General features: G+C 42.8%; 1 protein-coding gene and 1 non-coding gene across 10 annotated transcripts in view; both read right to left on the reverse strand.

The window, feature by feature from the left end:
- LOC105926754 (eukaryotic translation initiation factor 4 gamma 1) overlaps positions 1 to 22,662 on the reverse strand; it is a 53,628-nt gene that overhangs the window by 5,835 nt on the left and 25,131 nt on the right. For 4 of the 9 annotated variants that reach the window (XM_036150082.1, XM_036150081.1, XM_036150080.1 and 1 more), the window contains 15 exons: positions 16,479 to 16,615; positions 11,520 to 11,612; positions 9,475 to 9,562; positions 8,353 to 9,342; positions 8,123 to 8,211; positions 6,484 to 6,667; positions 6,253 to 6,386; positions 5,953 to 6,078; positions 5,456 to 5,866; positions 3,099 to 3,245; positions 2,617 to 2,853; positions 2,385 to 2,489; positions 531 to 821; positions 305 to 416; positions 101 to 206 (listed from right to left, as the gene is read on the reverse strand). In XM_036150082.1, the coding sequence (XP_036005975.1) occupies positions 101 to 206; positions 305 to 416; positions 531 to 821; positions 2,385 to 2,489; positions 2,617 to 2,853; positions 3,099 to 3,245; positions 5,456 to 5,866; positions 5,953 to 6,078; positions 6,253 to 6,386; positions 6,484 to 6,667; positions 8,123 to 8,211; positions 8,353 to 9,342; positions 9,475 to 9,562; positions 11,520 to 11,612; positions 16,479 to 16,615 (3,250 nt within the window). Of the gene's footprint in view, positions 1 to 100; positions 207 to 304; positions 417 to 530; positions 822 to 2,384; positions 2,490 to 2,616; positions 2,854 to 3,098; positions 3,246 to 5,455; positions 5,867 to 5,952; positions 6,079 to 6,252; positions 6,387 to 6,483; positions 6,668 to 8,122; positions 8,212 to 8,352; positions 9,343 to 9,474; positions 9,563 to 11,519; positions 11,613 to 12,314; positions 12,568 to 16,478; positions 16,616 to 19,312; positions 19,484 to 22,662 lie in introns of those variants that run through there. The other 5 variants (XM_036150086.1, XM_036150077.1, XM_036150083.1 and 2 more) reach the window with 4 other exon arrangements.
- LOC118566832 lies at positions 3,345 to 3,419 on the reverse strand. The gene has a single exon (XR_004933319.1). It is a non-coding gene; the product is annotated as a small nucleolar RNA SNORD66 (small nucleolar RNA).

Raw genomic sequence — 22,662 nt, forward strand, 5'->3', positions numbered from 1 at the left:
GATCGCAGTTACAGCGCAGGTCAGACAAACGGCTCAGTCCTACGCTGCTCTTGGTTTTAAAACGCGAACCATTAACCGGGGAACGGGAATTGTCGCTCACCTCTGAGGAACTCTTCTGTCCGAGTCTGAAGATGAAGATGAAGGCTGCTGCAGGGCAGAGAACCTGTTCAGAGTGCTGGTGGCTGGACGGTTTCCAGACTCTGAACCTGCAGATAGAGCAACATAAGAGCTGAGTTTCTGCTTACATCTATCCCAACTCATTAGTGGCAAATGGACTCTTGGTAATAAAACCAAGGAAATCTACCGGGATCTGAAGGTTTGGCACTGGTGCCACCGCTGCTCCCCTTCCCCCAGCTCCCCCAGGTGCCTTTCCCTCCAGGAGCGAGCAGCTGATTGTTCAAGTCAAGAACAGGAGTCTGAAAAAGAGAGTCCTTTTTAGGGAATTGATTGGTGATTTTTTTTTTAAAGTGCTGGTGAAGTGGCACAGCCTTTAATGTGATGTTCAACAGAAATGGCCCTTCATTTCTTACCTTAGTGATTTTACTAAGGCGAGAGGTGTCGATCGGTCGGTTCTTGGAGATGGGGACTGTGTTCCAGCCCTCATCCTGAGGCGCGGCTCCACGACCTTGGTTGTGAGGACCACCTCGACCTCCAGAACCTCTGTCACCCATTCTGCCTCCTGAGCCTCCACCGGACTCCTTTCTGGAGATGAGAGCCTGCTGCACCTTCATCTGCTCCCGGTGTTCCTCCAACTCGGCCTCTTTGTGGATCTGGTCGATGGTCTTGGGGCCCTGGTCGCCTCTCCGGGGTATCCAGTTGTTCTGAGGGAGGATGGAGACACAATCAGGGATTATTGACCTTATAACACCAAGTAGCGTTGTTCAGCTAGGGCTGAACAATTAATCGCATTTTTAATATAATCGTGATTTAAGAAAAAGCAATTTCCAAATCGCAGAGGTCTGCAATTTTTGGCTATGTAACAATTATGGAATTAGACACGTCCATTAGGTGTCGGTAAAATGTTTAAAGTGGGTTTGCCTCCACATGGAAGGGAAGACAGTTGCAGCAGTGAGATAATCTAATTGTATTACTCGATTTAGAGTTTATATAGTCATACATAGCATTAAGTTCAGGTCAATCAGTTTAATACATTGACTGGTTACACTTTATGTTCAACAAGGATTGATATCCAAATCAATTAAAAGCTGTTCTCTTGAATAATATTCTGATTAATAGAAACATTAAAAGTTCTTGTTTTAAATAGTCCTTCTTTACAAACATCTTAATTTATAGGCCATTTTTTTTGCTTGTGGTTAATGCAGCGAAAAGTCAAAATTGCAATTTTGGTTGAAATATTTCGTAGGCAGAACGCAATCATTTCTTCTCCGAGTTTAGATGCTGTGGGTGTTTTAGCAACTAATCTGCACGACGAGGAAACAGATTGATTTGTTGTTTGTATATGTTTAAAAAGACATGATGAATTCAACTGGAAATGAAAAAAATTGCATTAAATCGTAATATTAAGAAAATTAATCGCAATTAGATTATTTTGCAGAATCGTTCAGCCCTATGTTCAGCCCGCACTGATTAGGACATTTCCCTAAACTAAACGGGTAATATTAAAGGGATGAGCTGGCCATCCGAGAGAGAACCCAAAGCAAACGTCAACTTTTCAGAATGAGCAAGTTGTCCAACATCTACTTGATGGCATTACAATTTGAATCTTTATAAATTCCCTTAAGGATAAATGGAAAAGGTTTGGCCATACCCACTGGTTTAGACGCTGGGCCGCAGTAAAATATGTGGATCCCAGATGCCAGATAACTGCAAACCCACAATGCAATGTGACCTCCATCGTACTCAGAGTGCCGGTAAGGCTGTCTGGAGTCGACAAGGCATTCGCTGTGTCTGGTAAACTTCTTTCACTGTTTTGACTGCCAGCCAGACGGTTAATAACACCGGCCTGACGACGCAGCACTTCACTCGTGGTGCCAGGACTAAAGCCCTCTGGTGCACCAGATTACATCCACACTGAGTCGCTCCATCTGCCTGTTTAACTTTTTTTAAAATGAGAGGATGATAACTTAGAATAAACAAGAGCTCAGCCATCTAGCCCACTGTGTTTTCTTCCTGTTCTAATACATTTCATTGTTAAAAGGGCGGTTTATCTATGCCATAATACCATGACTCCAGCTTGTCTATGTATTTTGGCGTAGCGCTGTTTTGTCTTCAAAACAGAAGTGTGTGAAATTCTTCAGTGTGGGCTCCAGGGAGGCTTTTGTTGAATCCAGGCACCCTGTTCCCTTGTAGAAATACAACCTCTAAATAAAATGAGCCTAACTGTGATGGTCCCACTTTACAGAGCAGGACATGTGAGGATTTACCCGTCGGAGGTCCAGCACATCTTGTAACATGAAGCGGATCCTGGAGGTGGTCTTCCTCTCCTTTATTATTTTCTCCATTTGATTGAAGTACTGGTCCATCCGAGGCTGGAGACAGGCACAGCGGTTTAGTAAGCTTGCTCTTTTGTTTTCGCCCATCAGCATATGTACTGTTTGAGGAAGTTAGTCACTGTAAATATCTGCTTTGGGTGAAGATCTGCGTGTTTTCTGTTACCTTGGCCTTCTCAAAGTCCAGGTCCTTGCCGATGGTGGACAGCAGTCTGCACAGGCACTCCAGAGACTCTTCGTCGTGGTTTTTGAGCAACTTGACAATGCAGTCGTGCATGATTACCTCTGTGAGCATTTTGAGCTTGAAAAGCTCGCCGATGAACTTTATGTTGCCCATAGAGCGCCGCCTGGCCTTGTCTTTAGCGTCTGCTAGCTCCTCGATGAGCCGCTGTTTCACCTCCTCCTACGGGAGAAACAGCAACATAAAACGACAATCACACTTCTGGCTGGATGGAAAAGAAAAGTTAGCAGCAAGTCTTTCAATCTTGTGGATATTTCTTAGAACCCTTCCCAGTAAATATTAATCAGAGCAAAACGTGTCAGAATCGTGCCACAAAAACACTTCCTAATCAGCTGCTGACGTCAGTTCGTATGCGTTTATGCAAGGGTTCAGTACCAAATCCTAATATCGTGAACCGGTTTCTTTACCCCTGAGGCGGCTTCCAGCTCCTTCTGCTTCTTCTCAAAGATCTCATCGTCATCTTTATCCTTCTCAAACTCCTTCTGGCACCGGTTTAGCAGCAGCTTGCGGAAATTCACGTTGGCGCCGGGCTTATCTGGGGTTGTGACTTTCAGCTGAAAAAAAAAAAAAAAAAAAAAGCAGCGACAATACACGTTAGGAAAGAAAGGGAAAAGCAGGCAACACAACCCTAGATCTGGCATTGTGCAACACGGCTCCTCAGTTCCTCAATCCCATCATTTAGATCAGTGGCCCAGACACGTGGCACTAAGCTGAGGTCATCACTGGAGCCTCCAAGTATGGCCGAGATTCTCATTTGGTCACATTTCGCCAATAAATGCATATGAAGTACAAATTTAACATTTACTTCCTACGAATATGGTTATTGCTCCATCACTGAGACAGAATATAGTTTAAGGATTAGGTTCATTCTTGTTTTAATAAACTATTTCATGAAATATATACTATTTCTCAAGGTCTTCAATGTCCGTAGCTTAGTCCGTAACGCTTTTATCAATTTTTGTTGTACTGTGGATATAGACTGTAAAATGATGAGATTTCAGCTTTTAGTGCTGATTATCAGGAAGTTTTATTGAATGAAATAAACCAAACTGATCAAACAGTCATTTAACCTGTTGGATGCTTGTAACAGGTCAAAGAATTTGAGGCCTGGAAGAGGGAAGGAGTATAATTAAATGGGACGGTCATGACTTCCTTTCGATCCAACCCAAAATAATTAATTCAGACAAATCAAGTATCTCACAAACTCCTCCCACAAACCTTGCAGACACCCCCCTTTTCCTTCCGATACTCAGAGTGCAAAACTCCTGAAAATTACTCAAGCACAATGTGGGGAAAATGTGTGTTCTCCACCAGCAAAACCATTCCTGTTTTTGGGTTCATCTCTTTAAAGCCCAACAAGCGCACTTGTTGTTCATTTCATTACCACCAACACAGCCAACACTGATTATCCACCCCTCTACTGCCGACCCCATCAATATTCATCCAGTTTAACCGACTGGATTTTATGCTCTGATTAAAAAGCATTCCTTTTGACCAGCGAATTTATTTCACTTGACCTTTTTCACATTTTGATGCATTAGGACCTCAAACCTCAGAATGAGCTCTTTAAGTGGGACCCCTACACATTTAGTAATGTCCACAGATGATTGTTATTATTAAAATTTATTATTATTCCTAATCATCATTATTAGGAATAATAATTGTAAAACAGTAGATACATTTATTTTATTTTACTTATAGGCTGTGTATTTGGTTTACCCGATTTTTGTTTTGCTCATTCTTCTTTGGTCCAAATTTGGTCCGATTCAGTCAGATTATAAAGTGTTTCTCAAAAAATTATTTTCATGTCCTGTCACAGATTCCCGGTTGCATTTAGGCTGGAATACTGTTGATGTAAACCTGTGTAGCTCTGGCTGTATGTTGCAGGCTCCTCGTCTTGCTGGAAGGCAAACCGCCTCCTCAGTCTCTATTATTCAGCTTCAAACAAGGTCTCTCCCAGAATCGTCCTTTATTTAGCTCCATCAATTTTTCATCACTTCTGACTGGTTTGCCTGATGCTGCAGAACAGAAGCCATACCGTGGTGATTAGTGCCACTACCATCTTTGTTCATGACCACGTCCACGTTAGTTTTCTCCAAACAGCAGGTTTATTTTGGCTCCATCTGACCAGAACACCTTCTACATCTTCCTCAATGGGTTTATGGGAAAAAAACAAATGGGACGATTTCCGGTTTTCTCTGTGCCGCCCATTCACCAAAGCCAAATTTGTGGAGTGCACAATTAATAGTTGTGTTTCGGACAGAATCACCAAGCTGAGCTCAGCGGTGGTTCTCTGCAGCTCGTCCGGTTACTTTAGGCTTCCTGGCTGCTTCTCTAAGCGCCGGGTCTTGGTAGGTCTGTAGTTGAGTCATACTGTCTATTTTTAGATGATGAATCAAACGGCCCTCTGTGAGATGTTCACAGCTTGAGATATCATCTTATAACCCAACCCTGCTTTCGACTTCTCCACAACTTTCTCCCTGACTTGTCTGCTGCGTTCATGATGCCGTTTGTTCACGTTTGCACTTGATTTGATAGAGTGGTATCAAAGTAAAGGAAGTTGAATATAGGCACAAGACATACTTTTAACGTTGTCAGTTGTAAAAAAATAAAATGATTAAAACATTTCCTTTTTCACTCTACTTCACAGCTGTGTTCAACTTTGTGTTGGTTGATAACCAAAAAATCTCAATAAAATGCATTTAAGTTGATTTCTATGAGAAAGGTTTGAGTTGCCAGCGTGGGTAAATGTGGCTCTACTTACCCCTGAAAGACAGCGGCACATGTTTGCATAGGCCACTGAAAAGTCTGGCTCGGAGATGGCCTTCTCAAAGGTGAGGTCTATCACGCCTTTTAACCTCTCCTCTGTGTCGACAGTCAATTCTTGCACCTGCTTCATTAGCTGCTGGAACTTTTGTGGGGTGAGTTTGTTGAGGATGCTTCGGACCCGCTTAAAGAGCTCCTTGGTTTTCATCTGCTCGGGGTCGTTCTCCTGCGGCTCCTCTGGCTCCCGGCTCTTAGTCGTTTTCTTTACTGTGGGCGTCCACGCCTTCTCTGCCTTGTTTAGCTGCACGTCGTCGTTGAGCGACATGCTGGTGATGATCTTCCGTTGCTCTTTCCTCTGGACTTGCTGAGAGCGTCGGGGCCCGCCGACTCCAATGCCCATTCCGGGGGGCTGGAGAGGCAGAGAGACGCGGTTTTATTAACGGACGGATAAATTTGTGCATGCTTTGACGGGTCACACCGAGGCTGTACACTCACAGGTCCTCTGCTTCCTCCTCCCATTCCAGGCCTGCCAAGGTTGGCGAAGGAGGGTGTGAAATCAGGACCACAGTTTATCCCTGGGAGACGGCTGGGGTCAAGTTGGCGAAGAGGAGTCTTGTTTGCCTGAACAAAGAGAAACCAGGAATGGTTTATGCTAAATCCTTTAGTGGAACAATTTCATCTTTATCATCTAAGTTGATAAAGTCCCTTTTAAGTATAACTTGTATGGAGTTAAAGGGGGTGTGAAAGCATAATGACCCAACCCAAAGGTTTGGGATTGCAGTAAATGGTTGGCACCTTGTCCAAGACGACGTCACTGATGGCGGGTAAACCCTCGGGTTTGTTCATGCTGGCTGAGATGAACTGGAACCCAAGAAGAAACTCTCGGTCGTATTTCTTCTTCTCTTCTTTGTTAATTGGCTTCCATTGTTCTGAAGCAGAAGAAAAAAAAGTCAGTAACCCAAGCACCACCCAGCCCAAACGGAGCTAACTAAGGATCGTCAGCAGTATCAGTGTTCAGAGACCCACCCTCTTTGTACTGGTACTTCTTGTCGGTGGCGGCTGGCTGAATGTTCTCCGCATCCAGCTTGTCCTCCTTATCCTCCCAGGTCAGGTCTGACTCCTCCTGTGCAGGAGGGGCTGCAGCTGGGGGCTGAGGCTCTGGCGGCGGGACAGGCGCCGGCTCAGGCTCCGGTTGAGCAACTACCAGTTCCTTCATCAGAAAAGTCAGTTTGGAATATTAAAACAATTAAAACTGATATTAAACGTTATTTGTGGACTATTTTAAAAGTGTGTGGCCTTTATCTACAGCTGGCAGACAATGTGCTGACAGAACAGGGAAGACGAGCAGCAAAGGTCAAGCGGTCAAGCTTCTGGGCTTCCTTCTCTGTCACCACACACCAAATAAAGAAAAACCACAGACAAGCTGCACAACGCATCACTAATTTAGCGTTATTGCAATATCACTGTGCACGCAATGGGCATATTACAAGAAACTGCTTAGACTGCGATAAAATGTATTGCATTATATGACAGGGGTGGGGGAAAAAAATCTAGCTTTCCAGCATAAAGACGAGGAACCATACGACAGGGTTCCACCTGGAGGCAGAATTAAAAAGGCTGATCTCACTTACCACTGTAAACCAGAAGGCTACTGCGCCAACCATGCCAAAGCTCCTTACAACGGCATCGTAGCCTCCTGCATCGCGATCAAACCACAGACTGAAGATCCCCACCCCTATTACTGAAGTATGATGCATTCAGGCGCTCTATAATTGTAACGTACTTGGTGGCACTAGTTGCTTAGTCCTGATTAACTGAGCGCCAGCATTTAACCTTCATGTGTTAGAAGGTAAGATGGTGGCAAGGCGGTAAAGCCGTGAACAAAACTGGGAGCGAATGCCACGAATAAGTGACTCGACACCGTCGGCTGGGTTTCCTAAAATACTTCTTTGCCCCAATTTGAATAATGAGGTTAAATTGACTGTAGTGTTGCGTCATCACAATACTAAGATCTCCAACTCTACGATACTAAGACAAATACTGGATACCATTTTTGATACGCTGGCAACATTTATTCAAGGCACGCGGTTATTTCTGGTTAAGAGCAAAAAACCTAAATTACAATATGACAATGTTTTAACGTCATTAATTAGGGAAAACGAAGTAGAGGAACAATGCAGCCCCGATGTAGAAACTGAGGGTTGCATGTGTTTTTTTGTTTTTTTTTCCTGGATGTAGCTGCCATGTTAGCAGAGCTGCTTCTAGCTGCAGCTCATGGTTTCGTTCAGGCGAAGCTGCAGGAAAGCTGGGCTGTTACTGCAGCACCGCTCCCGGAAGAGGAGCAACAACTTCGCCAAATGTGAATCCCAATGTTGTTGAGCTGAAAATAATGAGCTTTACTATTTTTCCAGTAGCTGGATAGACAACCCATTCTCTGGATTGGATCTTTTCAATGAACCCGTTGCTGTTTCTCACAAACTAATGTCTCCAGATTTACTCAGGACAGCACAGCTGGTATACACACTACCTCCATCTTAACAGTCTGCTTTTGAGAGAGCTCTTTAACCAACACAAAATAAATATATTGGTCCACCATTAAGCAACCAGCTGCAGATTACTTAAAACAGGCCATATATGCTTAACAACTAGGTTCCAGTGAACACACCTCCTTAAAGGCATCTAAAAGGTCTCCAACCGCCTCCTTTTTGTTCAGGTCCTTCATCTTCCTCTTCTTCTTTGGCACAGACACAGCAGCTACAGAAAGGAGCACAATCTGCCTCAGATCACTGCACCGATCTCAGAGGATACACTGACACGCTTGAAAAGGCTTTGAGAGAGTTTATCAAAACAAAAATTAAAGTCACACAAACGCTCCAATTTCAGACAGAGACTGACCTTGCATAGTAGTTTCTACAGGGGTTGGGATGACAGTAGGTGGACTGGGAGTTTCCTCCTTCTCCTCTGCTGTGGGAGGAGGAGGAACAGATATGGTCTCAGACGCGTCACCAGGTGGGGAAACTATCTCCGTAGGAGATGGCGTCTCCTCCTTGGCGTCGGTTTGGGGCTGTGGAGCGTCTTCTTTAACTTCAGGGACGACCTTGGTGACCACGTCCTGCACCTCCGCCTGAGAGGGTTTTGTTAGGACAACCGCTTCGGTAGGAACTTCTTCGACAGCGGGAGACGACGCTACTTGGTCAACAGCTTCGGGTGCGGCCATAGCGCTTTGTGCCGCGGCTGCCTCGGCAGCAGAGCTCAGCGGGACAGTCTGCTGACTTAAGTCCGGCTCGGCTATAGGGCTGTCGTCGCGCTCAGGCGTGTTGACTGCAAGGCCGTGGGGGTTCTGTGGAGCTGGGAGTGGGAGGCCGTTTTGTAAACGAAGCTCCTCGGGCTGAACAATGGGAGATTCAATAGTGTCTTCCAAGGTAGTGGGGGGTAAGGTAACCGCCGGCTTTTCTAGGTCCATGTCTGCCACGCCGTTAGCGCTCGGGGCCTGAGCACTTGATGAGTCTAAAGAGGCTTTTACCTCGTCTACGTTAGCCTCCTGCTCCCTGGATTCCTCCTCTTTTACTTCGTGGTGCGCGTTTTCCGTTTTGTTCTGTGCAGAACAGGTGGGGACGGGGTCCGGGAGGGGTGCAGGGTAGGCAGGGACCTCGGGTGCTGATGGGGGGGTGGGTGTGGGTCCTCTTGGAGGTGGGGGAGCATCCATCACATCTGCAGCAGGGGCAGAAGGTGCAGGTTTGCTGAGAGGGGTGTTTGTGGATTGTGAGGGTGGAGGGGGGGTAGACGCCTTAGTGAGAGAGGAAGGGGCTTCAGGGATGATGGGGTCGACCTTAGGAAGCTCGGGGGTCTGTGACAAAGAAGGTGGCGTAAGTTTCCCTCCGTCATCTGAAAGAAATTAAAAATAAAGCAGAAAAACCATTAATAACTGTGGTCACCAAGAATCAACACTTGCTTGATAGTTTAAAGTTTTCTGAACTGGTCCATCTCCACCCAAAACCAGATTTATGTGGCACCCACCTGGCCTAACCAGGGCTGTAGGAGCAGCTGAGACACTCTCACCATTGGCCTGAGGCAGCACTGTATTATCTGATCCAGATACGGCTGTCTGTTGGGAGACGCAGGCAACAAAAACAACCAGAGATTAGTGCTGAGGACGACACATTTTCCATTTTATAAGGGAAAAAAAGAACTATGGGGGTTCCCCTCATTGCTTTGAAATGTATAGTCTCCTGCAAAAGGATTGAAATGTATTAAATCGGAGGCAACCAGACTTCTGCTCAGTTTCTTTGAAAATGTTTTAACGACTATCCAGGAGTCTATTTTCAGTTCTGGTAGCTCGCACAGAGCAACCTGCTGCTGGTGAGCTGCTGTTTTAAAGGACACTAAGGCCCATCCTCCGAAGCATATTCTAAGTCACACGCAGACCCACCCACCATTGTCCTGGATCGGTGGAGGCTATTGGCTGGTGTGAGTGGAGTACTTGGTCACCTGGATCATGAGGAGATTACAGCAGCAGTCTGCTCATGATGCAGGTGCGTCTAAGAGGATGGGCCTCCATGTGCTTAAAACCAGCTGCACTACAACTACAAGTGTGAGCCGCCAGAATTGATAAAAAACAACAACTCCTGGATAGTGGGGCTGGGCGATATAGCTTAAAAATAGAATCATCTTTTTTTTTTTTTTTTTTCACCAAATGCGATTGATTGATTTTCTTCCCTTTTGTTTCATAGCGACTAAAAGCCCAAAAGACAGAAAGCTGAAAAGTAAAAACATACTTTTGTTTCAATAATCTCATTTGGAAATAAATTAAATGAAAGTTGCTCATTCTAGGGTAAAAAGGTTTTCTCTTTGGAGTATTTTGACAGTATATTTTCCTAACCATATATTCAACATTGAGCGCTTAACAAGACAATTTCCCCTTTCCGGACTGATATAGTGCAAGGTTTCATGGAAGCCCAGGAGAGTGCATTGACAAAAAAATAAAAAATTAGACTTTCCAAAGTTAAATCTTCTGAAGTTGCAAATTCCAATTAATCGACAAGATAGATTTATCGCCCAGCCTACTGGATAGGTGTCAAAATGTTTTCAGAAAAACTGAGGAAAAGTCTGGATGCCTCCGATTTAAGTCAGTTTGCTGTTCCATAGGCATGATTGAAAAGCAGGCCACGTTTAGGAGCTGTTTTAGCATATTTTATGAGGAGTTGATTTAACATCATCAACCGACACAAAGTAGCACTTAAGCAGAATTAAATTAATGACAAAACATGGCTCATTTTTTTTTTTACTGTGTAATCTACCCTGATGCCATTAAATAAACCCAATCCCACTGTCTTCAGATGTCACCCAGTAAGGAAACTGTGTCCATCAGTAACCTAATCACAGCATATAAACAGCTACCCGTGGAGACCCCAGAGGTTTCCTAGAGAACATTAATGAAGGCTTTTCTTAGACAGGGCAGATAGATGAAGCTCAATGAGACTATAAAAGAAAATCTGTTCTGCCAAAGACATGAGATTGAAGTGGCCCCCAGCAGAACAGTCATCCTAAACCTACAGTCAGAGCTACAGTGGTGGGGTTTAAATCAATAACCGTCCATGTGTTACAATGTGCCAAAGTCTACACCTAGTCCAATGGAGTCTGCTGCTGGAATGGGCCGATGTTCACAGACGCTCTTCATCACATCAGCCTCTTCATGTGCAAAGATGGTTTCAATATACCATAGAAGACTTGCAGCTGTTAAAAGGTGGTCCTCAAAGTATTGGCACAGATGATGTCTTTTAGAGATTTGTAAAATAAAAAATTAGAACCTTGTATTCTAGTTATGTTGGTCTAAATAACAGTTACTGAAGTTTGGGCTCGTAATGAGAAAAACTAGGAGGGGATTTAAATACATTAGCAAGGCATTGAAACAGCAGTCTAACGTCCAGCAGAAGAATGAACAGTCAGTCAGCAGACTTAGCTGTTAGCAGCATGCTAATGCCAGAGGTATGTGAACACATCTGTGCTCAGTCTGTATGGATGCATCTGTCCCATTGGACTCATCACGTGCTACTTCTGCTCACCTGTGGGGGCGTTGGGGTAGAGCCACTACGGCCCCCTGACATAATCTCCTCTGTGATGTCCTGGCCTCCTCGGTTAGGATCTCTTATTCTGATCTATGGAGGAGAAAAGAGCAAGTTTAGAGCTAGACACGGCAGGAGGCAACTCATGGTAGCTTAGGAATATTCAACTCCTACCTCACAATTTAAGATTTAGGTTGGAAGAAGAAGGATAAGAAATAAAGTTTTACATTTGATGAGAGGTCTGTGGAGCAAAGCCAGCAATTATCCGTCTCCTTCGTTCAACTCATTCAACAAAATCCACATCTCTAACATTCGACACACAAACTTCCAACACACTCTGCCTTGCGAATCCCCGTGTTGCTCAACTGACTGAGCTTTCCGAAGTCAACAGAGAAGCAGTCTGACACCGCAAATCTAATCAACCAACCTGAAGCCAAACTGTGAAATTCCAGTGCTGGTCTAAACTGGTGTGAAAATACTCGACTCTGACAAAGGCAAAGGCATAATCAGGTTTGACAAAAGCAGGCCTCCATGTGCGCACACGCACACACACGGCACACAGAGGGAACAGCTAAAGCGAGTGAAAAGCTGCTCTAACACACAGTGCGAGCATTTCTGCTTGGCTCCGATCTGCCGATCATGTGGCATTTGTAAACTCTGACTCATAAAAAGGAAGCCGAGAGCTACCAGACGGGACAAAGATCTGTAAAAGTTACAACCCAGCTGCTAAAACGCTTTTGCTCTCCAGCCTAATTTTTAATGAAAGTGCAACAATGTTTGCTCAACACTACTGACCTTTACCTGGTCCGCTTTTGTTTGCAAGTCCTCCTCAAAAGCAGTACAAACCCCGGTGGGCCTCTTTCATCCCAGGGCTGGAGGAGCAGCTCCTGCTGGCTTCATGGTGGACTTTCAACTCCACAAAGCAAGTTGGGGGGGAGGTGGATATAAAGTAGTTTCGCCTCGGTCTCGCTCGCATAACACGCAGCCGGGCCGAGAGTCCAGTAGAACAGGACCGTGCAGAGCTGGGCCCCGACTGTCAGTGAGCTAGCTAGCAGCCTGATCAACCCTCTCTCCTGAGCTGAACTGAACAGGGAGGGAAAAAAGGGAGAAAGAGACTGGCCTTGTAAAGCTGTGGAGTTGGAATGTGAACCCCCGCCCACAGAGTCACACACTGTTAAAAGGGCCCTGAGAGAGGAGGAGGGGCGCTGGAAGAGGAATGGGAGGGTTTCTAGTTCTTTTTTTTTAAAAGTTAGCCTTATCAAATAGGCAGCGGCTCGCTGAAGAAACTCCCCCCCGTCTCGTAACACAGGCAGGCTAATGTCACTCTTCAGATTTTACTTTCAGCTCACGCCATCTGAAAGAAGAGGAACCTAGAGCAGGAAGAAGAGGGGGGGGGGGGGATGCCGCAGCCGCTGCAGCGGAAGGCTAGCCCTTTAGGCTGGGAGGGGGGGAGGAGACCAGGAGCCACGTGGACCTCAGCTATGTGCTGACATGTCCTTCAGCCCCCTCCTTTCAGGACTCTCTCGGTGGGAGCTGAAGCACGTCCACAGGAATTCTGAAAAGGGGGATTTACTTTGCTACAGCTAGCAATGCACAAGTTAAAGAGCTACATCTGGTTAGCTGCTTGTAGGTTTAATATAAAAAAGTTGTTACTAAATGCAAAAAAATAAAAATACCCAACTAGTCGTTGGGATCAAATGAAATCGCTCTTTTTCTCCAACAGGCTCAACCACAGCCTTTTGCTGAGCTTTACATGCTCTCCCTAAGAACCGTAACTTTGCAAAGTCTAAAGTACTGGAGGACCACGCCTTTTCTCAACCACCTCCATGTTGGTGATTCAGCCTTTTAGAAACAGTAGGTGTAGCTCCACAGATTCACAGCAGCGGGCTGGAGCCATCCCTCCAACGGCACTCCACACTCGCTTTATTCAGTGAGATTAACTGTTCGTTAGATGAACTGATAAATATCTAATTGGAGAACGGCTCTTTACACGAATATCCAACAATTCAGAGGTTCCAGTAGCAGCTAATGAGCCCTTTGATATTGACAATCTAGTGTAGTTGTCATGATGCTAAAATTTAAAACCCAATACCGATACTAAGAAAAAGACCCAATGCCTTTTTTGATTTGGCAGCAACATTTATTTGAAGAAAAAGTTTTCTTTTTAGTTAAGAGCAAAAAACAATTAATTTAATAAGTTGTTTAAATAAATGTTTTTACTTCCTTAATTAGAACAAAACCAAAAAGTATGGAACAATGTGTGTTAATATCCTCTATGGAAGTATGGAGCTTGGAATCAGTTGTGCAGTTTTATTTTATTATTCTTGCTTAGTTTGCCACTGTGTACCTCCATTTGCTGTTGATGCAAATAATTGTTACTACTGTGGGAGTCAGCTCCTCAGTCCTTGGTCCTCAACTGGACAAAGGGGGATCACCTCCTCTGGATTGGGGGAGAGAGCGTCAGTCTCTGCTCAAGTGTAGTTAAAGTATCTTGGTGTTTTGTTCATGAGTGAAGGTAGCAGAAGTTGCCCCAATGTGTCTGTCCATCTCTCTTCCATTCCTGTGATGTGGGCGATGCTCTGGACTACGGCTGGATGATAATTCAATAATATATATTGATTTATAGACATATCGATGATAGAAAGAAAAGGGCCAATAAAAAGTTAAATAGAATAACAGTTTTTTTTCCTTTTGCATTCTAGCCATGCAGGTCAATATTAGTCATTACATCCTCCCAACCAATCACAAGCGCAGACCCAGGAACGCTCCATCACCAAGCTCCGCCCCTTCAAAGAGTTCAATGAGCACGCATTTTTTTTTTTTTTTTTCAAAAATTGCAGTTTTGGTAAAAAGTTGGTTGGTTAAAAGGGTTGAGTTTGAAATCAGTGTTTGTGTCTGTATCTAAGCAACAGCATAAAATGGCCGTGACGGCACTTAAAATATATGTTTTCAATTTGTTGATAATTATCGATATTGCTCAATATGATTTCTATTTTATCCATATGGTTGTTTTTTTTATATATATCGCCCAGCCCTACTCTGGACTGTTGTGGTGAAGAAAGAGCTGAGCCAAAAAGCAAAGCTCTTCAGTTACCAGTCAGTCTACACTCCGCCGTCACTTATGGTCACAAGATCTTGAGGCATTGACTTTAGGATTCTGATCAGGATTTACCCAGGGCGCCTTCCTTTGGAGGTTTTTTGACCACGTGCCACTGGGAGGAGCCCCCTAGGGAAGACCCAAAACTGGCTGGAGGGACTATATATCCCATCTGGCCTGGGAACAACACCCTGGGATCCCCTAGATAGAGGTGGAGGATGGTATCTTGGGATTTTCTCCACAAATCGTTGCCCCTGCGATCCCAGATAAACGAAAGACAATGGATGGATGGACAACAGTGGGACAAATAAAGGAGCATCCTTCAGCATCCACCCCGTCTGCCTCGTAGGGAAAGTTCCTCTGAACAATGCTTTTGTGTTTTTTTGCTGCCAGAGAAAGTACCACGATTTGCCCAAATGGGTCAATTTGCATTATTTTGATGTAAATAATTATTTATGAACAATTTTTTAGTATCGATGTTATTGCAATATTGATTATATTGACAACCCTAGTACATAGGTCATCACTGCTTAATTGCAAATTTGAAATGTAACATTCAGCTAGCCATATTTAGACGAGCATCTTTTCTCTAGATTTGTTAAATAACCTAAGTTTCAAAGAATCAAAGCAAGAAGGCTAAAAATTATTAAAAGAACCAGAAATGCATAGGATTTTTCCACCTCTGATACAACTGTTACTTGCCAACATAATGTAATGCAGTTAAACCATGACGAGTAAAACACAAACCGACTCTGTGGAAAAAATATATATACTTTCAGCTGCTTCTATTCACATCGGAACATTGACTCCTGTTACATTTTTTGTTAAAAGCAGCCATTCACCTCTGCATTGAATTACAGGTAGGCGGAGGTTTCCACAGAGTGCATGTAAATCTTTATGTAGGGTGCCAGTTTGTTAGGTATCCAAGCTACTCCATTTGGAAAAACTATCTCTGACTTCCTCTTCCTAACTGGAAAAATCCCCAGTAAAGCTCTATTCCTGTTAGACTCAAAGTATTTTGCCAGAAACAATTTCTTGTTGAGTGGACTTTGGTTTTACATTGATTTATTATTTTGTGCTTAAAACTAAATTTCGTAACCTTTGGGCAACTTTTAGCTGCATCTTAAATGTCTTTTTTGAACATATTTAAATATTTCTTGACATCAAACATGGAAATGAAGATAATTCATAAGCTACAATTCTGGACACAATTTAAGAACAAAACCAGTAAAAACGATGATAAATACTTAAAGTTTGAACATGATGCTTATGAAGTTGTTTGAGGTACCTCAGGATTTCTTAGTAAGATTAACTCCATTAGTTGCTTTTTTTTTTTTTTTTTTACGAAAAACTGCCAAAAATAATGTTAGAGTACAACACAAAATCATGATACACAAAGTTTAGTCCAATAATAATTAAACTGCCTGCACAGAAGATGACTTATGACAGGAGTGTAATATAATCAGGAACACTGTGCTTATTGTACATGCTCTGTTCGGGCCTGGAAATTTCTGACGAGTAGGAAACGAATATCATATTCACAGATTAGCGCCAAAAAGGTTACAAAAGCTTTAGAGCTACAGGGATAAAACTGATCTTTCCAACTGAACTAAAAAGAAAAACTTTCCATTTTAAGTGTTCTTCTAGATCTGCATTACTTATGATCAAGCTGTATATGCAAAAGTATATTCATTATTAACTAAATGGTGATAGTTCAAAGGCAATAACCACATTCCCTGCAAATTAGTACCAGGAGCAAGTTAATCAGGTACGACAGACACGGACACAGATCTGCCAACTCAAAGCTACAATGCCACAGTTTACAGTTTGGCTTGTTTTGTGTTACAGAACGCTGACTCTACCTGTTTGCGTTCCCGTTTGGTAGGGATGTGCTGAGAAGGCTGAGGCGGTGCTTGCTGCTGTTGAGGGGCTGGGTTCATAATGACGGGTGCCGCCGGCACAGAGGGGGGGAACGGAGGCTGTGCAGGGTAGTAAGTCCCTGTTGTGGATAAAAACAGAAAGAAGAATGTAAAGCAACACACACTCACCAAATCCTACAGGGGTAAAAACAAGGGTCTGAGCCACAGGATATGCACACACAGCTCCTCCCGCTCTGTGGGAGCTAGTCTGGTCCAAATATGTCATGTTCCTTAGGTTTTAAAGTACTGTAGGAATTGTCTTAGAGAAAAAACTAATACCGGTCAACTTATATTGACATTGTGGGTTCATTAGACTTAAGACAAAAACAATTATCTTGATTTTCCAGTGCTTTAGGACAGTATTCCATCCTTATAATACAGTAGTAAACAGGCCTAAGTCAGATTTAAGCCTTTTTGCCACTGTGATGACCCAAATAACTGAGAACTTGCACGGGCATCTTATAATACAGCCTTTTCTAAAATGGATCAAGACCATTTCTCCACCTGAAAATCTCTACATACAACATTTTAAGTGAACGCTCCTATTCAGTGATTGTCTGTGGGGTGTGGCATTGGGCGGCGGCATTTAAAGAGACGGCACCAAAACAAGTTTCTCTCAGATGATACTTAAAGCAGAGGCTGTGAGGCAATAGTAACAAGGAATTTAGCTCAAAGCATTGCAGTTACACTTTATATAGCCCATAACAGAGTAATTTAAATGTGAAAAGGAAGGCATTAAAAAGCATACATCCCCTTTAATTGAGAAAAACATCCCCACACCATTGATGGTGCCACCAGAACGCATCAGTGTAGGAATGGCAAGGATTAGGGTGATAAGCGGTGGCTGGTTCCCTCCAAGTTAAATGACAAAGAGTTCAATCTTTGTCTCATCAGTGCTGATAATTTTATTTCTCATGGTCCGAGTATCCTTTAGAAACCTCTAGGCAATCTGCTGGTAGACTGCCATGTGACAAAGAGTGGCTTTTTACTGGCCACTCTACCAGGTTTGATAGGCGGATTGCTGCAGAGATGGTTGTCCTCCTGGATTGTTCTCTCTCCACAGTAGGGTTGGGTGATATGGCTTAAAAATAAAATCTTCAATTTTATTATACCAAATTCGATTAATAGTTGGTTTTCTCCTATTTTTTTGTTTCACAAAAATAAATTAAAGAAGTTATTTCTAAAAAAAACTTGCTTTCATGTCAATCATTTCATCTGGGTGTTGAACCGAATTCAAAGGGGAACTAAGAAGGCGGTCCTGCCGCTGTAAACGATGAGAATATGACAAAATGTTTGCTGCGAGTGGTTTTACACAATGAGCTAAGAACAAACTTCACATTTAAGAAAAAAAAAAAAAGCAAATGAGTAAATTAAAGGGCGTGTATTATGGTAAAAATATAAGTTTCCTCTGAACAATTTTTTTGACAATATATTTTCCTAAACATACATTCAGCATTGCATGCTTTTTTCTTGATGGAAATCTAATGAATGCACTGACAAAATAAAATCTTGATTTTACGAAAATTAAACCTTAAAAATGTGTAAATCTGAATATATCGACATATCGCCCAGCCCCACCCCACAGAGAAACACTAAAAACCTCTGACAGCGTGACCATCAGAACCTACATCTTCCTGACTAAGGCCCTTCTTCACTGACAGCTATGTTTAGACAACCGGGCACTTCAGGAAGGGAAGTCTGATGGTTCCAAACTTCTCCCATACATCTGATGATGGAGTTCACTGTGCTTGTTGGAGCCTTCAAAGAAGGAGACATTTATCTGCATCCTTCCCTAGATTTATGGCTTGAGACAACCCTGTCTCAGAGGGTGCAGTCAACTGCTCTAACTTCATGCTTGGTTTGTGCTCTGATTTCCATAAGCAATGCTGGTACCTTATTTAGACAGGTGTATGCCTTCCCAAATCTGGTCCCAAACCACTGAATTTAGCACAGACTGACTCCAATTAACAAATTATTAAGACTTAAAATGTCAGTAAATACAAAAGCTTTTCAATAATCAACTTTTTTCCACATGCTCCTCTAGACCAGGAAAATAAATACGTAAAATGAATTTCCAGACTTTTGCAGACTAAAAGACTATTAGGAACAACCCAGACATAGTAAGGAGTGGATTCACAGACCATGACACAGCAGGCTCTCACTGCACCGCCATGGCCAGCTGACCCTCACCCCCTTAAGGCCAGCTTCATGGACCACATTAAAAAAAACATGTCTTCAAAAAGCTGCCGCCTACACCTTCAAAACCCTCAAGTTCCCACTTGTTAGAAAAAACAACAAACATAACATTATGAGTCAAATTGTTCTTTAACACCAACGTAGCCATTTATAGACATTACCTGGCATTTTAACTGGTTTGTGACAGTTCTGGATCAGAGGGAGAAAACCAACATTTCAATCAAAGAGGCCTTTCTTAAGGCACAGCAACAGCTCGGTGCCACTCAGTCTCCCTCTCTTTCAGCGTGCCTTTCAGTCTAACTGACATTACTGAGTCTGCATTGTTGACCAAGAGCAGCACAGCCTAAATATAGTCAAAAACTCACACAGGCTCATGCACGAGTCTGCGCAGGAGGGAAGGAAGGGAAGAAAGAGCAATGAGACGGGACCCATTAGCAGAAAGAAAGCCAATAGGTAGAATGACAGTTTTCCTGGACAGTGTCCCTAAACTTTAAGAAAAAGAAGCATGACTGGCCGTGCTGGCAGGTTGGGGGTTTGGGGGGTTAGGGTTAGGGACTTGCGCATTGGGGAATAACACCTACCCTCAGAGTCCTGCTGCTCCTGAGAACCACGGTTCCCCATGTGGAGCTCCAGCTGAATGCAAAGCAGCGTATGAAGGGAAGAAAAGAGGGGGCTTCTCTCCAACCCCCCTCTCTAACTTGCTTCAGTATACACTCTACAGGTTTCCTTCCAGACTGACTTCTTTTACCGTTCAGTCCACCGTCTCAGCTTTGCTCCTCCCACTGACCTTCCCAGTTCCTCCCTCTGGACTTCACGGGTCTGAAGGCTCCCCTACCTCTTGTTGATGGACCAGTCATCTGATCAGCAGTGGTGACGACACCAGAGCCAACACTAGGGGGTGGGGGGTTTGCATATCAAACCACTCTTGGCATGTGGGAGTCCTAAAAATGGTCATGAAGCCACGTAAGATCAGTGCACGTTTGTCATCTGAATTAATAGTCAGAGACCACATAGCACTAACATCTCAGGTGTTTGGAAGGCTTTTACTATTCAAAGCCTCCAAAATCCAAAGACCTGTTGACAATCAACAATACTGAATTATCACAGACAGCAGAGGACATGAGTTATGCCCCAACTTTCTCTAAACAGCTAGGATTATGTCCAACAAATGTCTGGAAAAATAAAATAAAATCAGGGAAACTCAGACAGCCTTTGTTATTGTCTAACATATATGGACTTTTGTAAATGTTATATCAATTACCCAATACTGAGAAATTAATGTCAAATAAATAACCATTACTAATGGAAACAAATACCTTCTGTAAAATCACATAAAAGAATGCAACTTCCAGTGAAGAACAAATTAGGACACCCCCCGTATTTATTCCCAATTAAAAAGGCTAAAATAGCAGATGGGCATAGCCCATCAGGTAGAGCTGATCAGAACATCATTAATCTGCATTAAAAAAGAAAAACAAAACAGTCTAAAGACTTCAGAAAGAAGATTATGGGCCTGGTGAATAGGTCTCATAACAATCTGGAATCAGCCATTCCCCTTCAGGGATTTCATGTCAAGTCTGGTGTTCCAAACAAGTTTATCCAGAAATCAGACCACAAGAGGCTAAAAGAAGCATCCAAAAACCCTTAAATGACATCTACAACTACTACATGACTGTACAATCAGAAGGAGCTGTAACCTTCATAGGAAGTATGTGCAAGTTTTCTTGCTCTCGAAGAAAAACACGAAGGCCAGACTTAAGTTTCCCAGACAGAACCTAGACAAAGACCAGCAGTTCTTGAATTAGGTTCTCTTGACAGATGACAGTAAAACTGAATGACGTAGCTACCAGAACAGCAGCCAGGTTTGGCATAAACCAAATGCAGCATTCCTGGAAAAGAACCCCATGACAACTGTAAAGCAGGGAGGTTGGAGGTATTATGGTATGGGGATGCTGTGCTGCAGCAGAATCGTAGAATTGACCATGAACTTCAACATGAACTAGAAGCTACTTTAAAAAAAACGTGAGACAGTCTGTTAAAAAAAAAATAAAAATAAACAATCACACATTTTGCTTAATGAGTAAAACAGGGTAGTTCTTGTGTTCATCTATAAATACATTACTTTTCTAGAGATAAATAGATTCACTATTGTGCTCTTTTTTCAAAGAACTACATTTTAATTAGTGCCGTCAAATGATTAAAAATTTTAATAGCGATTAATCGCATAATTTCAATAGTTGACTCAAGATTAATCGCATATTTTATCTTTTTATTTCTGAAAGTGCAAAAGCCTATTTGGGCATTTTAATATGCAATGTTGCAATAAAAGACACTAGTAAAAAACATGCTTGTACAAAAAAATATCTTCATTTTTTATTTTCAAGCATTTTTCAGAATTGGAATGAAAACATCTGGTGCCATAAAATGTTAAACTCTGGCCAATAATGGCTAAATCACTAATCATAATGCCCTGATGTTTACACAATGTGGAAACAAATGTGGAAATAGATAAACATTTCATGCCGAAATATCTTTTTGCCTCTTAAACAAAAGGGTAGAAATGGTATTAAGCATTTACATATAAAGTAATACTAATTTTACATTTTAGAAACAAAGACAACAATTTAATAAGCATTAAAGTACGGATTATGGTTGGGATTCTACAATGTTATCAGTGTGTAAAAACTCATCTTCAGAACCAATCTCTGCTCAAAATGGTGATCTGCACCACAAAATCTACTTTCAAGCAGTCATCAGTTATTGCACCCGTAAACTGCAGAAAATACGGACAGAGTTGCTCTTCCTGCCTTTACTGTCTCGGCTCCTCTGTCAGTCTAGGAGGATGCGCTCCAGCGCGTTATGAGATGGAGGGATATTTACTCACTGTGTGTGTATTGCTGCAGCGTTACTTATTTTAGAGCCCAAATAAGCGACTTCACTCTCAGAAACAAGCCCAAAAAAACTGCAACCTGCAACTCATGAAATTTACAAGCGACTTCAGAAAAAAGAAGCACAAAGTCGCATGAAATAAGCAGACTTGGCAACAGTGAGCGTGGGTCTGTTTTGCTAGTCTCTAGCATTCTGGGAACTGGGGAAAGTGCAGAGAGTAAAAAACAGCCAATTAACGCGCTTTAAAAAAAAATTTCGGCGTTATGGTCTAACTAGGGCTGGGCAAGTTAACGCGTTAATCCATTAGACTATTAACGGCGATATTTACTTTAACGCGCATTAACGCATGTTGCTCACATGCTTTTATTTTGTGAAGGTCTGTTGCTGCGGTGTAGGGGTTTGAATCAGAACAGTAGGTGGCGATAATGCGCCAATAACCTCGCTGTCAGCCAAACCTCGGATTCAAGCAGGAAGAAGTAAGGTGCTGGCTGGTTAAAGGAAAATGCTGAAAAAGACAAAGCTGACATGCGGAAGGCGGTGTTTCCCGCAGGAATTTGCTTAGGCGAGGCGGTGAGTTGGCGAACGGAACAAGTTTTGTGCGGAGCGGAGTCTGCATCGACGCCGTCGGTGAAGTCACTTTCACTTTATTTTTATTTATTTTTTAGTAAATTATCCAACATTAAACACAGGAAACAGTAAAAAAAAAAAAAAAAAACGATAAACAAACAAACCCACAATTTACCAAAAAAAAAGGAATAGGCTGAAGCAAAGCTTATTATTGCCTACCCTGTTTTACACTTACAAACCTTTACGACCTACCAGGTTCTTTACAGTACATATATAAGTCGCTTCTCGTTTCAAAGTATCCATGTATTTTTGCCTGTTTTCCCCCTGCCATTCACTATATGCACGCGAGAAAGCAACAACAAAAAAACGCGTGTCAACGTCAAATAAACGCAAGCAACGCAAGCATATCGAGTTAGCAAGCATTTCAGTTTAAAGTTCTTCCAGCATGGAATATGACAGAAACAAGTTAGTTGTA

Source organism: Fundulus heteroclitus, chromosome 18 (assembly GCF_011125445.2).
Source record: "Fundulus heteroclitus isolate FHET01 chromosome 18, MU-UCD_Fhet_4.1, whole genome shotgun sequence".
In the NCBI taxonomy this organism is placed as follows: domain Eukaryota; kingdom Metazoa; phylum Chordata; class Actinopteri; order Cyprinodontiformes; family Fundulidae; genus Fundulus; species Fundulus heteroclitus.